The sequence below is a fragment of the Giraffa tippelskirchi genome, chromosome 12 (genome assembly GCF_054371585.1).
Source record: "Giraffa tippelskirchi isolate mGirTip1 chromosome 12, T2T-mGirTip1v1.2.pri, whole genome shotgun sequence".
NCBI lineage: Eukaryota > Metazoa > Chordata > Mammalia > Artiodactyla > Giraffidae > Giraffa > Giraffa tippelskirchi.
Window position 1 is genome coordinate 72,237,822 of NC_137286.1, and position 14,709 is coordinate 72,252,530.

Genomic DNA, 14,709 nt, shown 5'->3' on the forward strand with positions numbered 1-14,709 from the left:
GGTGCAACAAGAGGAGCTCAGCCTCTGCCTTCTGGCTGAGATGTCACCCTTCAAACAGCAATGCCTGCCTGGAGATAATGATGGCATTTGCCAAAAGGGCTTCGTTTGGCACATGATATCTTGAAAGGACGTACACCGTCCTTTCAGCTATCAAAGGCTAGTTCAAATGACATAAAAATGAGAACTCTCCAATGGAGTCTTACAGTAGGTGGAGAGTCCGAAAAAAACTCCTTCAGTCATCTCACTGAGAGTCATTGATTGGGGACACCAAGAATATAGGAAGGAATGCAGAAAGAAAAGATGAAATTGTGGTCAGGATCGGGGGGAGGGATGAACAGGGCCTGCTTGCCTTGAACCCAGGCTTTGTTGGCGGGTGGGGCATAAAGATCGAACGGGTCTGAAACTACAGAGTGGTGATGGTAACACCGTATCACCAGAGTTACACAACAGTGTCCCAAATTGCAACAATGATGAAAAAGTTTACTAATCCCAACTTAACCAACAAAAATAGACGAAACCATACAAAAAGTAAAACATCACCAGAAAGGTGGAAACAAACCAAATGCAAAGCAGCTCAGGGGAAAGGAACTCCATGTCCCCTGGGGGCAGACCGAGTTGCCGGCGTCCACGGTGAGCAGACAGGGATGGAGGCTGCAGAGCCGACCGCTCCCCTGGACATGGTGTTTCCGGCAAGGGCTCTGGGTCTCTGTCCAGAGCGGGGGCTCGTTCTTCCTGCAGGGGCGGGTGAGTCATCGTCGGCGTCTGGGTGTTGCGCGGGAGCCAGGGCAGGCTCTCCCTGCCGAGGCGGTGACTCCTCCTCTGCCTCGGGTTCTCCTGCCAAAGCCCGAGCAGGTACAGGTGCACGTGGAGGTGGAGGTTCTGGCTGAGGGGGTGGGACATCAGTGCCTGGGGCTGGGGGTCCTGCAGGCACGGAAATCCGATCTGCCCGGTGTGCTGGCCAGTACCCAGCTGGCCTGGTGTCTCTGCGAGGGCAAGGCTCGGTTCTCCATCTGCCCTCGGTGGATCCCTGGGTCCTGCACCTGGAGCCACCACCTCTGTAGGCACAGGTCTGGGAAGTGGAGCCTGGTTCCAGTTGGAGGCCAGTGCTAGAGCTGGGGGAGAAGCAAAGTTTGCCCACAGACCAGCCTTGGCATGTGCGTATCCCGGGACAGAAAGCTTCCAAGAGATTCCGAAAGAATACCCAGGGTTGGATGTCTTTTGGGACTGAAGTGTGCAAGATGGGGGTGGGGGTGTGAGGCCAGCGCTTGCTGCAGGCCCAGCAGCATCTTTCGGGGACTCGTCCCTGTGTAGCTCAGCACCCCCTCCCCACACACTCCCGTGCACCAGCCCCAGCGTCCTTACCTCTGTGCTCTGGCGTGCTGGGCTCCAGGTCCTCCTGCTGCCTCAGAGGCCGGGGTTCTCGGGACTCTGGGTCGGAGCCGGGTGTGCTGAGCTCCGTGGCAGCCTCAGACTGGGCCGCCGGGTGTATCCTGGGCGGTGTCTCGGCAGCAGGCCTTCCCCGCCTCCGCTTCGCCCCCGGTGGGGCTGATGCCTCCGTGGGCACGCTCACCTGGAGCCTGCACTGGGCCTCACGGGCGGGGGGTTGGTGCTCCGACCCCTCCCTCCGGGAGGTGGACGGGGTGTCCCCGTCCTCGGCCTCATCACGTGGGAAGCTCTGCAACGACAGTGACCGTCAGCCAGCCGTGCTGGGAGTTTTCCGAGCTGGGCCTGGCCAGTGGAGCCGCTGCTTCTGCCTGCTCGAACTTCTCTTCCCAGAAGGGTCAGAGACGTGTGTCTGCTCAGATCCCCACCCGGGAGGAAAGAGACCCACCTGAGGGTGTGAGGTCAGCCTGGGCGGCCGGCCCTGCCCGCACTGTTCCCATCCCAGCCAGCCTGATCTCCCCTGGGGTGTGGACACAACTTGTCCGCAGGCTTCTGACCCCACATCCGCCTGGGCTTCCTTGAGGGAGACACACCCCGAGAAACCCGCATCCACACACACAGGCAAAGGACCCGGTGTTTCCGGGTGGCATGGGAGAGGTGGCCTGGCCCGGCCTGGGGCTCCCCGTGTTACCTTTCTGTTTCTCCGGGCAGAGGGCCAGAGGCCTCTCGGGGGTGCCCTGAGCCAACGTCGACAGGGTGCCCACGCACACTGCCTGTGAGCTCTCCTGAGGCCCCGGCCTCTGGGCAGGGGCAAACAGCAGAACATCCTGGCAGCAAGAGATCTGGCTGGGGGCTCCTCTCCGCTCTGGAGGCCTGGATACCCGGGTTGCGGGTTCTGTTGGGTTCTGTTGCCGGCAGGTGACATCATTTCCTGGGGTTCGTGCTGAGGTCCCTTCCCCAAAACTTCCCAAGGGAATCTCTGGGTTTCTGACTGCTCGACCACCCCCCTTAGGCCATGTGCAGGCACATTGACAGCCACACAGCCCAGCCCACAGCCCTGGGGAGGCCTGGGTGCAGCCAGGGCCTGAGCTCCGAGGACCCCGCTGCTCTCAGACCAGGCTCCTTCTTCTCATAAGTGGTGTGGCCCTGGACAAGCATATGCCCCTCAGGGTTTCCCCAGTCTCTCCATCTGCAGAGTGGGGGTCATTCTCCCATCTGTTTCCTAGGTCTGTCGGCCTACGAGCAGCTCCATGCCTCTCCACCTGGGGCCGATATCACGTGGAGCTTGTGCGCTGAGACTTCAGAAAGAAAGACTCCATCCAGGGCTGACACAGCACAGAATGGGGCAGAACGAGGCCTGGATGCGCCGTGGTACCCAGGAAAAGGCACTGCCCCTCCTGACTGTTTTGAGACCCCACATCCAAGTTGGAGGCCCGAAAGGAAGACTCGAAGGTCTCCCTCTCTTATAGAAAAGAGTAGCCAACTTTCTGGTCCTCTGTTTCCATTGAGATTCTGTTCAAGTGTCCCAGCTCGGCTTCTGCGGGTGGCTGAGCTTCTAATGGCTCCCTGCGTTCTTGTCTTTTCCTCTCCAAACCTTCCGTCCTTTTCCCCCTTCTGGGGTGGATGGGCGCTGTCATTGCTTCTACCTTCGAGACAGATTGATGAAAAGTCTGGACCATCGACTCCTTTCCTCTCTTTGGTTCCGTGTCTCTCTCTGGCTGTGTCCCTCTCTTTTCCTTTCTCGATTCAGTCTGTGTCTTCCTCTTTCTCTCTCGTGTGTGGATGGATGGATGCTAGGAATGCACATGTATATGATTAGATGAGGGTTATGTTTTAGGGATGGGTTAGAGGGAGAGAAAGGCTTTAGGTCGGAGTTGGTCATGGGGGAAGGGTCAAGGGTGGTGGTGGTGTTTCTTGGAATCTGAGTGCTGTGCATTCTTCGTCTCTTTCCATATGAACCCCTTCTCAGATACACCACTTGCAAGGAGTCTCTCATGTTCCGTTTCCTATCTTTTGCATCTGTGAATGCTTAGCTTCTCTGTTGTGAAGAGGTTCCATTGGATGGAAACCCATTGGTGTACTTCGTTTCCCTCTTTCCCTTACTTGAAGAGACGCATTTCTACCTCCGCCCAGCAAATGGCAAGGAGACTCTGATGTTAAGGAGCCTTTGACCTACGCTTCTTTCTAGCTATCTCATGACATCAGTCTTTAGGGTGAGGTTTTTCCCCGATATTGAGGTGGTGTGAGATCAAAACCAATAGCGTTCTTCAGATGTAGCTGTCTGGTTTTCCCATGGCCATTTATTGAAGAGGCTTTCTTGTTCCCATTTGGATATTCTCCCCTTCTGTGTCAGAGATGAGTTGACCATGGATGCCGGGGTTTGTTTCTGGACCCTCAACTTTATTCCATCGATCTGGATCTGTGTGTGTTGTTGTATTCCCAATAGCATACTGTCCTGCTGCTGCCGCTGCGGCTAAGTCACTTCAGTCGTGTCTGACTCTGCGCGACCCCATGGCCTGCAGCCTACCAGGCTCCTCCGTCCAGGGCATTTTCCAGGCAAGAGTACTGGCGTGGGTCGCCATCGCCTTCTCCGATACGCTCCTGAGGATCCTAGTTTGGTCGTCTAATTTCCTTTCACACAACCTTGGATGTCCGTATCGGGGCTTTTTCGTCGGATTGTATTGACAATTTAGGCTCTTTTCTGTTTCCGTAACCCCTTTTGCAATTCTTTGTTCGGTGCGACAATGCATTGGCATTTTGGGAGGAATAGCATCCAAGCTGTGGATTGCCTTGTGGGGCTGTGACATCATTTTCCCAATAGGAATTCTTTCAAGCCCTGAGCACAGCTTCTCTTTCCAGTGATTGGTGTGGGCTTGATCTTCCTTCTTCCATCTCTCGCCGTTTTGTGAGAACAGGTCCTTCCTTCCCTTCTGGGTTAGATGGACTCGTGGGTATCACTTCAGTGAATGGCATTGTCAGTGGGGGTGATAATTCCCTTCTCATTGGAAGACTTTGCTGTGAGTATTAGAAATGCAAGTGATTTCTCTTCCCCTTCCTCCCTGTCCATCTCTCAGAGCCACCGGGAAACAGAGGCCTCATCCAGGGTCACACAGGCCTGAGGGAGTGCAACTAGACTGTTGTTTCTTCAGGCCCTCCGTGCTGGACATCATCCGGGATACTCTGTGTGTGTCTTCCTCAGTCTGGTGTCCCTTCAGACCTTTCCCTAGTTTTCACAGGCTTGTTGTGTTGGTGTTCTTTGTCTGTTTGGAGACACATCCTTGAGAAGCTTTGTGTTTCCACTCATTCGTCTCGCGATGTATGACCTGTCTTTTGCTTTTGTAATGAGGTCTTTCCCACAGTAGATATCTTTGATTTTGCAAAGTCCACTGTATTCTCTGGGTTGTTTTGTGGACTGCCTTTTAGTTTTGTGTGTGAAGACTCAAAGCACGTGTCCGGTTTCTGCTCATTGTTCTTCTAGATTTGTGACAAGTTTTCATGGAAACTTTGTCTAGGGATAACTGGAAGTGAACTCGGTGTAAGGTGTCAAGTCTCCATCTCCATTCATGTCATGCCCTGCAGTTTCCAATTCCCTGTTCCTGAGTGGTTTTGGAGACCTTGTGGGAAGTTTGGTTGCATGGGAGTTTGCATTTCCACCTTGAGTAGATTCCCACTGTTCTGCCCTCAGGGACACTGTCAAGGGGGAGTGAGGAGCAGCCTGCACTTCCAGCAGTGACCACACGGTGGGGCGAGTGCTGCTCTCCCCTCTGGGAGCCCCAGGCCACAGGCATCCCAGTGAGGAGCCAGCTCTGTGCTCGGCTGAAAGGAGTTAGACTCTCAGGAGCCTCTGAGCCCTTGCCTTTGGATCACCCAGGGTGGGCATTTACTGTGACAGAAAAAAATTGCCCTGAATTCCATGGACGGAAGAGCCTGGCTGTGTAGAGTTCGTGAGTTGCCGTGAATCAGACACAACTGAGGACACAAAAACTCAATAGACTAAAACACTTTTGGGGGGTGGGGGGAGTGAAAGGGGGTGATGTGGGGTTTTTTTGTCGTATATAATAGCCAAGGGAAATCTAGTTTAAACCTAAATTCACATAGATGGGAAAGGTATAGCTCTCCGTCACCCTATTTAAAAAAAAAAAAAACTACTTAACTTTTCTGAAAGTTTATTTAGTAGCTTCCTTGAGCAGTTCATTGTGAAGCATTTTTTTTTTTTTTCTGTGACATCGGCCTCATTAAAAAGTACGGTTTGCCTTTACTGGATAATTTTGTTCATTGGTTTGTTAGGGAATCTTGGTAATATTTGAGTTTCCTGGGGAGCATGGTCACATGACCTGGCCCTGGCCAATCGGTGCGTTCCACCTCCCTGGCCACTGTGATTGGCTCCGGACTGGGGCAGTGCCCAATCGGGGCCCAGGGCCGGGCCTCACGTTGGAAGCCAGGGGAAGACGAGCTCTCGTCCTGCTGGGGTAGGGGAAGGGGTGGGGCCGGGGGAGGTCAGGCTCCAGCAGTGGGAGGGGCTTGAGGTCCGCCTGCGGCAGTTGGTGACCTTCCTGCTCCCCTCAGGGCAGAGCCGCCGGCCTGAGAATGAGGGCGCTGCTGAGCCCAGGGGCTGGGATGGCCCGTTGCTGCTGTGGTCCCAGAGCTCCACCCGAGACCTGACGGAGGCCGTCTGCCCGTGAGTCCTCTCCCGCTTGTCTGTCAGCTTGTTTGAACCATGCTGGGTTTTCTGCCCAGCCGGCTAAGGGGAGTCCCTGGAAATGCAAGGGTGTGGGTTTTGGCAGACTTCAGGGAAGACATGCCAGATGAGCCTGGGAGACTCCAGCTTAATCTGGATTCAGGAGATATCTCTTCGGGCCAGCTAGTAATTGTAGGATAAGCCTAATGAGTCTTCACAGGATGAAGAGAGTAACGTGCCAAGGTAGCAATCGATGTCCTCATTCGAGAGGATGATGAAGCTGGTGCTCAGAGAAGGGGGGAACTTGGCCACAGCAAGGAGGTGTGCACCCAGACGGAACCCCCAGATCCGGCCATTTGAGCTCAGGGAGGCCACTGGTGTGGCTTGTCCCTGTGGCAGGGGCCGAGGCACGCAGCCCACCCTGATTCCTGCGGGGGCCTGACTTGGGAAGTGCCATCTGGTAGCTTTGAGACTCACCAAACCAAATTGCACTGGAGAGAGGAAGGACACCTTCCTTCATCCACCCCCCACCCCCGCCGGATTCCCACATACCCTGACCCCTTTCTCTGGATTTCGGAGCCATTTCCAGAGTCCCGCTCATATGACCTCATTCGAAGTGCACTGTGGACGAGCTGCCATCTGCAGCTGCTACCACAGCAGCCAAGGGCTTTATCTCCCGAGTACCTCCCTTCCTTTGGAACTTGGGGGCCCTCTACTCCCCACTTGCACACCACAGACCTTTGCTGAGGATTGTGGGGACCCTCACTCAGTTTGCAGCACGTTGTAGCCATCCCTGTCCTCTCAATACCTCCCTTGCAACTCAGCTTGTGAGCTCCTTTGGAGCAGCGTGGCCCACCTGGCTGCAACGGCAGAGACACAGCTGACAGTGAAACAACAGCTTCGATCTGACAGCCGGAAAGCTCTGTCAAAAGGGACCTCCCTCTTCACACCGTAGAGGCTGTAGGAGCCGCCAGGGTTTGGGAACCAGTGCTGGGGCCAAAATGACTCCACAGCTGTTTTCCTTCCTGGGGAGGGTTCTGGCTCGAGTGGGAATGGCTCAAGTCTCCTAAGGTTCTGAAAGCCCACTGTGTGCAGATTCACGGTACACAGAGAGGAGAAGGTGGAGTCCTGCCCTGGAGGTGGTCACAGCTCACGGATGAGCCAGGCAGGCAGGCAGGCAGGCAGGGCATGAGAACACCTGAGCTGCCTTCATGAGTGAGTGGTGTGGGGGCAGAGGAAGAGAAGCCGGTCTGCTCCCTCATGTGGTGCCCAGGGCAGGTTGTCCCCAGAGGAAACCCTTACGACGGTGAGGACTCTCACTGCTGTTTCCCAAGGGGTTCCGTCGGTGCGTGTCTTCCCCGGAGCGGTCAGGCCGTCTCTAAAGTACACTGGCCATGGGCATTGCCTCTCCTTGGAACTTCCCATGTGTTTCTCTTTTGTATGGAACAGTGATTTTTCTAGAGGGGTTCTGGGCCACAAGGTTGTTGGGTCATTTGCTAGCCTTCTGTCGTGAAGAACGCTTTCCTGGGCGTTGGGGTGGTTTGTTGTTCCAGCTCCCTTTCTTGGCTTCTTTTGGGAGCTGGTGCAACAAGAGGAGCTCAGCCTCTGCCTTCTGGCTGAGATGTCACCCTTCAAACAGCAATGCCTGCCTGGAGATAATGATGGCATTTGCCAAAAGGGCTTCGTTTGGCACATGATATCTTGAAAGGACGTACACCGTCCTTTCAGCTATCAAAGGCTAGTTCAAATGACATAAAAATGAGAACTCTCCAATGGAGTCTTACAGTAGGTGGAGAGTCCGAAAAAAACTCCTTCAGTCATCTCACTGAGAGTCATTGATTGGGGACACCAAGAATATAGGAAGGAATGCAGAAAGAAAAGATGAAATTGTGGTCAGGATCGGGGGGAGGGATGAACAGGGCCTGCTTGCCTTGAACCCAGGCTTTGTTGGCGGGTGGGGCATAAAGATCGAACGGGTCTGAAACTACAGAGTGGTGATGGTAACACCGTATCACCAGAGTTACACAACAGTGTCCCAAATTGCAACAATGATGAAAAAGTTTACTAATCCCAACTTAACCAACAAAAATAGACGAAACCATACAAAAAGTAAAACATCACCAGAAAGGTGGAAACAAACCAAATGCAAAGCAGCTCAGGGGAAAGGAACTCCATGTCCCCTGGGGGCAGACCGAGTTGCCGGCGTCCACGGTGAGCAGACAGGGATGGAGGCTGCAGAGCCGACCGCTCCCCTGGACATGGTGTTTCCGGCAAGGGCTCTGGGTCTCTGTCCAGAGCGGGGGCTCGTTCTTCCTGCAGGGGCGGGTGAGTCATCGTCGGCGTCTGGGTGTTGCGCGGGAGCCAGGGCAGGCTCTCCCTGCCGAGGCGGTGACTCCTCCTCTGCCTCGGGTTCTCCTGCCAAAGCCCGAGCAGGTACAGGTGCACGTGGAGGTGGAGGTTCTGGCTGAGGGGGTGGGACATCAGTGCCTGGGGCTGGGGGTCCTGCAGGCACGGAAATCCGATCTGCCCGGTGTGCTGGCCAGTACCCAGCTGGCCTGGTGTCTCTGCGAGGGCAAGGCTCGGTTCTCCATCTGCCCTCGGTGGATCCCTGGGTCCTGCACCTGGAGCCACCACCTCTGTAGGCACAGGTCTGGGAAGTGGAGCCTGTTTCCAGTTGGAGGCCAGTGCTAGAGCTGGGGGAGAAGCAAAGTTTGCCCACAGACCAGCCTTGGCATGTGCGTATCCCGGGACAGAAAGCTTCCAAGAGATTCCGAAAGAATACCCAGGGTTGGATGTCTTTTGGGACTGAAGTGTGCAAGATGGGGGTGGGGGTGTGAGGCCAGCGCTTGCTGCAGGCCCAGCAGCATCTTTCGGGGACTCGTCCCTGTGTAGCTCAGCACCCCCTCCCCACACACTCCCGTGCACCAGCCCCAGCGTCCTTACCTCTGTGCTCTGGCGTGCTGGGCTCCAGGTCCTCCTGCTGCCTCAGAGGCCGGGGTTCTCGGGACTCTGGGTCGGAGCCGGGTGTGCTGAGCTCCGTGGCAGCCTCAGACTGGGCCGCCGGGTGTATCCTGGGCGGTGTCTCGGCAGCAGGCCTTCCCCGCCTCCGCTTCGCCCCCGGTGGGGCTGATGCCTCCGTGGGCACGCTCACCTGGAGCCTGCACTGGGCCTCACGGGCGGGGGGTTGGTGCTCCGACCCCTCCCTCCGGGAGGTGGACGGGGTGTCCCCGTCCTCGGCCTCATCACGTGGGAAGCTCTGCAACGACAGTGACCGTCAGCCAGCCGTGCTGGGAGTTTTCCGAGCTGGGCCTGGCCAGTGGAGCCGCTGCTTCTGCCTGCTCGAACTTCTCTTCCCAGAAGGGTCAGAGACGTGTGTCTGCTCAGATCCCCACCCGGGAGGAAAGAGACCCACCTGAGGGTGTGAGGTCAGCCTGGGCGGCCGGCCCTGCCCGCACTGTTCCCATCCCAGCCAGCCTGATCTCCCCTGGGGTGTGGACACAACTTGTCCGCAGGCTTCTGACCCCACATCCGCCTGGGCTTCCTTGAGGGAGACACACCCCGAGAAACCCGCATCCACACACACAGGCAAAGGACCCGGTGTTTCCGGGTGGCATGGGAGAGGTGGCCTGGCCCGGCCTGGGGCTCCCCGTGTTACCTTTCTGTTTCTCCGGGCAGAGGGCCAGAGGCCTCTCGGGGGTGCCCTGAGCCAACGTCGACAGGGTGCCCACGCACACTGCCTGTGAGCTCTCCTGAGGCCCCGGCCTCTGGGCAGGGGCAAACAGCAGAACATCCTGGCAGCAAGAGATCTGGCTGGGGGCTCCTCTCCGCTCTGGAGGCCTGGATACCCGGGTTGCGGGTTCTGTTGGGTTCTGTTGCCGGCAGGTGACATCATTTCCTGGGGTTCGTGCTGAGGTCCCTTCCCCAAAACTTCCCAAGGGAATCTCTGGGTTTCTGACTGCTCGACCACCCCCCTTAGGCCATGTGCAGGCACATTGACAGCCACACAGCCCAGCCCACAGCCCTGGGGAGGCCTGGGTGCAGCCAGGGCCTGAGCTCCGAGGACCCCGCTGCTCTCAGACCAGGCTCCTTCTTCTCATAAGTGGTGTGGCCCTGGACAAGCATATGCCCCTCAGGGTTTCCCCAGTCTCTCCATCTGCAGAGTGGGGGTCATTCTCCCATCTGTTTCCTAGGTCTGTCGGCCTACGAGCAGCTCCATGCCTCTCCACCTGGGGCCGATATCACGTGGAGCTTGTGCGCTGAGACTTCAGAAAGAAAGACTCCATCCAGGGCTGACACAGCACAGAATGGGGCAGAACGAGGCCTGGATGCGCCGTGGTACCCAGGAAAAGGCACTGCCCCTCCTGACTGTTTTGAGACCCCACATCCAAGTTGGAGGCCCGAAAGGAAGACTCGAAGGTCTCCCTCTCTTATAGAAAAGAGTAGCCAACTTTCTGGTCCTCTGTTTCCATTGAGATTCTGTTCAAGTGTCCCAGCTCGGCTTCTGCGGGTGGCTGAGCTTCTAATGGCTCCCTGCGTTCTTGTCTTTTCCTCTCCAAACCTTCCGTCCTTTTCCCCCTTCTGGGGTGGATGGGCGCTGTCATTGCTTCTACCTTCGAGACAGATTGATGAAAAGTCTGGACCATCGACTCCTTTCCTCTCTTTGGTTCCGTGTCTCTCTCTGGCTGTGTCCCTCTCTTTTCCTTTCTCGATTCAGTCTGTGTCTTCCTCTTTCTCTCTCGTGTGTGGATGGATGGATGCTAGGAATGCACATGTATATGATTAGATGAGGGTTATGTTTTAGGGACGGGTTAGAGGGAGAGAAAGGCTTTAGGTCGGAGTTGGTCATGGGGGAAGGGTCAAGGGTGGTGGTGGTGTTTCTTGGAATCTGAGTGCTGTGCATTCTTCGTCTCTTTCCATATGAACCCCTTCTCAGATACACCACTTGCAAGGAGTCTCTCATGTTCCGTTTCCTATCTTTTGCATCTGTGAATGCTTAGCTTCTCTGTTGTGAAGAGGTTCCATTGGATGGAAACCCATTGGTGTACTTCGTTTCCCTCTTTCCCTTACTTGAAGAGACGCATTTCTACCTCCGCCCAGCAAATGGCAAGGAGACTCTGATGTTAAGGAGCCTTTGACCTACGCTTCTTTCTAGCTATCTCATGACATCAGTCTTTAGGGTGAGGTTTTTCCCCGATATTGAGGTGGTGTGAGATCAAAACCAATAGCGTTCTTCAGATGTAGCTGTCTGGTTTTCCCATGGCCATTTATTGAAGAGGCTTTCTTGTTCCCATTTGGATATTCTCCCCTTCTGTGTCAGAGATGAGTTGACCATGGATGCCGGGGTTTGTTTCTGGACCCTCAACTTTATTCCATCGATCTGGATCTGTGTGTGTTGTTGTATTCCCAATAGCATACTGTCCTGCTGCTGCCGCTGCGGCTAAGTCACTTCAGTCGTGTCTGACTCTGCGCGACCCCATGGCCTGCAGCCTACCAGGCTCCTCCGTCCAGGGCATTTTCCAGGCAAGAGTACTGGCGTGGGTCGCCATCGCCTTCTCCGATACGCTCCTGAGGATCCTAGTTTGGTCGTCTAATTTCCTTTCACACAACCTTGGATGTCCGTATCGGGGCTTTTTCGTCGGATTGTATTGACAATTTAGGCTCTTTTCTGTTTCCGTAACCCCTTTTGCAATTCTTTGTTCGGTGCGACAATGCATTGGCATTTTGGGAGGAATAGCATCCAAGCTGTGGATTGCCTTGTGGGGCTGTGACATCATTTTCCCAATAGGAATTCTTTCAAGCCCTGAGCACAGCTTCTCTTTCCAGTGATTGGTGTGGGCTTGATCTTCCTTCTTCCATCTCTCGCCGTTTTGTGAGAACAGGTCCTTCCTTCCCTTCTGGGTTAGATGGACTCGTGGGTATCACTTCAGTGAATGGCATTGTCAGTGGGGGTGATAATTCCCTTCTCATTGGAAGACTTTGCTGTGAGTATTAGAAATGCAAGTGATTTCTCTTCCCCTTCCTCCCTGTCCATCTCTCAGAGCCACCGGGAAACAGAGGCCTCATCCAGGGTCACACAGGCCTGAGGGAGTGCAACTAGACTGTTGTTTCTTCAGGCCCTCCGTGCTGGACATCATCCGGGATACTCTGTGTGTGTCTTCCTCAGTCTGGTGTCCCTTCAGACCTTTCCCTAGTTTTCACAGGCTTGTTGTGTTGGTGTTCTTTGTCTGTTTGGAGACACATCCTTGAGAAGCTTTGTGTTTCCACTCATTCGTCTCGCGATGTATGACCTGTCTTTTGCTTTTGTAATGAGGTCTTTCCCACAGTAGATATCTTTGATTTTGCAAAGTCCACTGTATTCTCTGGGTTGTTTTGTGGACTGCCTTTTAGTTTTGTGTGTGAAGACTCAAAGCACGTGTCCGGTTTCTGCTCATTGTTCTTCTAGATTTGTGACAAGTTTTCATGGAAACTTTGTCTAGGGATAACTGGAAGTGAACTCGGTGTAAGGTGTCAAGTCTCCATCTCCATTCATGTCATGCCCTGCAGTTTCCAATTCCCTGTTCCTGAGTGGTTTTGGAGACCTTGTGGGAAGTTTGGTTGCATGGGAGTTTGCATTTCCACCTTGAGTAGATTCCCACTGTTCTGCCCTCAGGGACACTGTCAAGGGGGAGTGAGGAGCAGCCTGCACTTCCAGCAGTGACCACACGGTGGGGCGAGTGCTGCTCTCCCCTCTGGGAGCCCCAGGCCACAGGCATCCCAGTGAGGAGCCAGCTCTGTGCTCGGCTGAAAGGAGTTAGACTCTCAGGAGCCTCTGAGCCCTTGCCTTTGGATCACCCAGGGTGGGCATTTACTGTGACAGAAAAAAATTGCCCTGAATTCCATGGACGGAAGAGCCTGGCTGTGTAGAGTTCGTGAGTTGCCGTGAATCAGACACAACTGAGGACACAAAAACTCAATAGACTAAAACACTTTTGGGGGGTGGGGGGAGTGAAAGGGGGTGATGTGGGGTTTTTTTGTGGTATATAATAGCCAAGGGAAATCTAGTTTAAACCTAAATTCACATAGATGGGAAAGGTATAGCTCTCCGTCACCCTATTAAAAAAAAAAAAAAAAAACTACTTAACTTTTCTGAAAGTTTATTTAGTAGCTTCCTTGAGCAGTTCATTGTGAAGCTTTTTTTTTTTTTTTCTGTGACATCGGCCTCATTAAAAAGTACGGTTTGCCTTTACTGGATAATTTTGTTCATTGGTTTGTTAGGGAATCTTGGTAATATTTGAGTTTCCTGGGGAGCATGGTCACATGACCTGGCCCTGGCCAATCGGTGCGTTCCACCTCCCTGGCCACTGTGATTGGCTCCGGACTGGGGCAGTGCCCAATCGGGGCCCAGGGCCGGGCCTCACGTTGGAAGCCAGGGGAAGACGAGCTCTCGTCCTGCTGGGGTAGGGGAAGGGGTGGGGCCGGGGGAGGTCAGGCTCCAGCAGTGGGAGGGGCTTGAGGTCCGCCTGCGGCAGTTGGTGACCTTCCTGCTCCCCTCAGGGCAGAGCCGCCGGCCTGAGAATGAGGGCGCTGCTGAGCCCAGGGGCTGGGATGGCCCGTTGCTGCTGTGGTCCCAGAGCTCCACCCGAGACCTGACGGAGGCCGTCTGCCCGTGAGTCCTCTCCCGCTTGTCTGTCAGCTTGTTTGAACCATGCTGGGTTTTCTGCCCAGCCGGCTAAGGGGAGTCCCTGGAAATGCAAGGGTGTGGGTTTTGGCAGACTTCAGGGAAGACATGCCAGATGAGCCTGGGAGACTCCAGCTTAATCTGGATTCAGGAGATATCTCTTCGGGCCAGCTAGTAATTGTAGGATAAGCCTAATGAGTCTTCACAGGATGAAGAGAGTAACGTGCCAAGGTAGCAATCGATGTCCTCATTCGAGAGGATGATGAAGCTGGTGCTCAGAGAAGGGGGGAACTTGGCCACAGCAAGGAGGTGTGCACCCAGACGGAACCCCCAGATCCGGCCATTTGAGCTCAGGGAGGCCACTGGTGTGGCTTGTCCCTGTGGCAGGGGCCGAGGCACGCAGCCCACCCTGATTCCTGCGGGGGCCTGACTTGGGAAGTGCCATCTGGTAGCTTTGAGACTCACCAAACCAAATTGCACTGGAGAGAGGAAGGACACCTTCCTTCATCCACCCCCCACCCCCGCCGGATTCCCACATACCCTGACCCCTTTCTCTGGATTTCGGAACCATTTCCAGAGTCCCGCTCATATGACCTCATTCGAAGTGCACTGTGGACGAGCTGCCATCTGCAGCTGCTACCACAGCAGCCAAGGGCTTTATCTCCCGAGTACCTCCCTTCCTTTGGAACTTGGGGGCCCTCTACTCCCCACTTGCACACCACAGACCTTTGCTGAGGATTGTGGGGACCCTCACTCAGTTTGCAGCACGTTGTAGCCATCCCTGTCCTCTCAATACCTCCCTTGCAACTCAGCTTGTGAGCTCCTTTGGAGCAGCGTGGCCCACCTGGCTGCAACGGCAGAGACACAGCTGACAGTGAAACAACAGCTTCGATCTGACAGCCGGAAAGCTCTGTCAAAAGGGACCTCCCTCTTCACACCGTAGAGGCTGTAGGAGCCGCCAGGGTTTGGGAACCAGTGCTGGGGCCAAAAT

At 55.0% G+C, this 14,709-nt stretch overlaps 2 protein-coding genes and 1 long non-coding RNA gene across 3 annotated transcripts in view; 1 reads left to right on the top strand and 2 right to left on the bottom strand.

The window, feature by feature from the left end:
- LOC145529708 (uncharacterized) overlaps nucleotides 1–14,709 on the top strand; it is a 221,810-nt gene that overhangs the window by 24,675 nt on the left and 182,426 nt on the right. Inside the window, exons 5-6 of the long non-coding RNA XR_014071297.1 lie at nucleotides 5,950–6,061; nucleotides 13,595–13,706. This is a non-coding gene — a long non-coding RNA (uncharacterized LOC145529708). The remainder of the gene's footprint in view (nucleotides 1–5,949; nucleotides 6,062–13,594; nucleotides 13,707–14,709) is intronic.
- LOC145529511 (uncharacterized) lies at nucleotides 460–5,522 on the bottom strand. Its single transcript, XM_081550086.1, has 3 exons — nucleotides 2,075–5,522; nucleotides 1,363–1,675; nucleotides 460–1,112 (listed from the first exon to the last, which is right to left on the bottom strand). The coding sequence occupies exons 1-3, from the start codon at nucleotides 2,309–2,311 to the stop codon at nucleotides 484–486; spliced, it is 1,179 nt and encodes a 392-aa protein (XP_081406212.1). The 5' UTR covers nucleotides 2,312–5,522; the 3' UTR covers nucleotides 460–483.
- Nucleotides 8,102–9,907, bottom strand: LOC145529603 (uncharacterized). Its single transcript, XM_081550192.1, has 3 exons — nucleotides 9,717–9,907; nucleotides 9,005–9,317; nucleotides 8,102–8,754 (listed from the first exon to the last, which is right to left on the bottom strand). Exons 1-3 carry the CDS (start codon nucleotides 9,849–9,851, stop codon nucleotides 8,126–8,128), a joined length of 1,077 nt encoding a protein of 358 aa, XP_081406318.1. The 5' UTR covers nucleotides 9,852–9,907; the 3' UTR covers nucleotides 8,102–8,125.

Excerpts from the sequence above, each read along its gene's own strand:
- LOC145529511 (XM_081550086.1), bottom strand. The coding sequence starts at position 2,311 with ATGATGTCACCTGCCGGCAACAGAACCCAACAGAACCCGCAACCCGGG. Across the intron at positions 1,676-2,074 it reads CTGCCCGGAGAAACAGAAAG|AGCTTCCCACGTGATGAGGC; the intron begins GTAACACGGGGA and ends CTGTCGTTGCAG. Across the intron at positions 1,113-1,362 it reads CAGCACGCCAGAGCACAGAG|CTCTAGCACTGGCCTCCAAC; the intron begins GTAAGGACGCTG and ends CTTCTCCCCCAG.
- LOC145529603 (XM_081550192.1), bottom strand. The coding sequence starts at position 9,851 with ATGTTCTGCTGTTTGCCCCTGCCCAGAGGCCGGGGCCTCAGGAGAGCT. Across the intron at positions 9,318-9,716 it reads CTGCCCGGAGAAACAGAAAG|AGCTTCCCACGTGATGAGGC; the intron begins GTAACACGGGGA and ends CTGTCGTTGCAG. Across the intron at positions 8,755-9,004 it reads CAGCACGCCAGAGCACAGAG|CTCTAGCACTGGCCTCCAAC; the intron begins GTAAGGACGCTG and ends CTTCTCCCCCAG.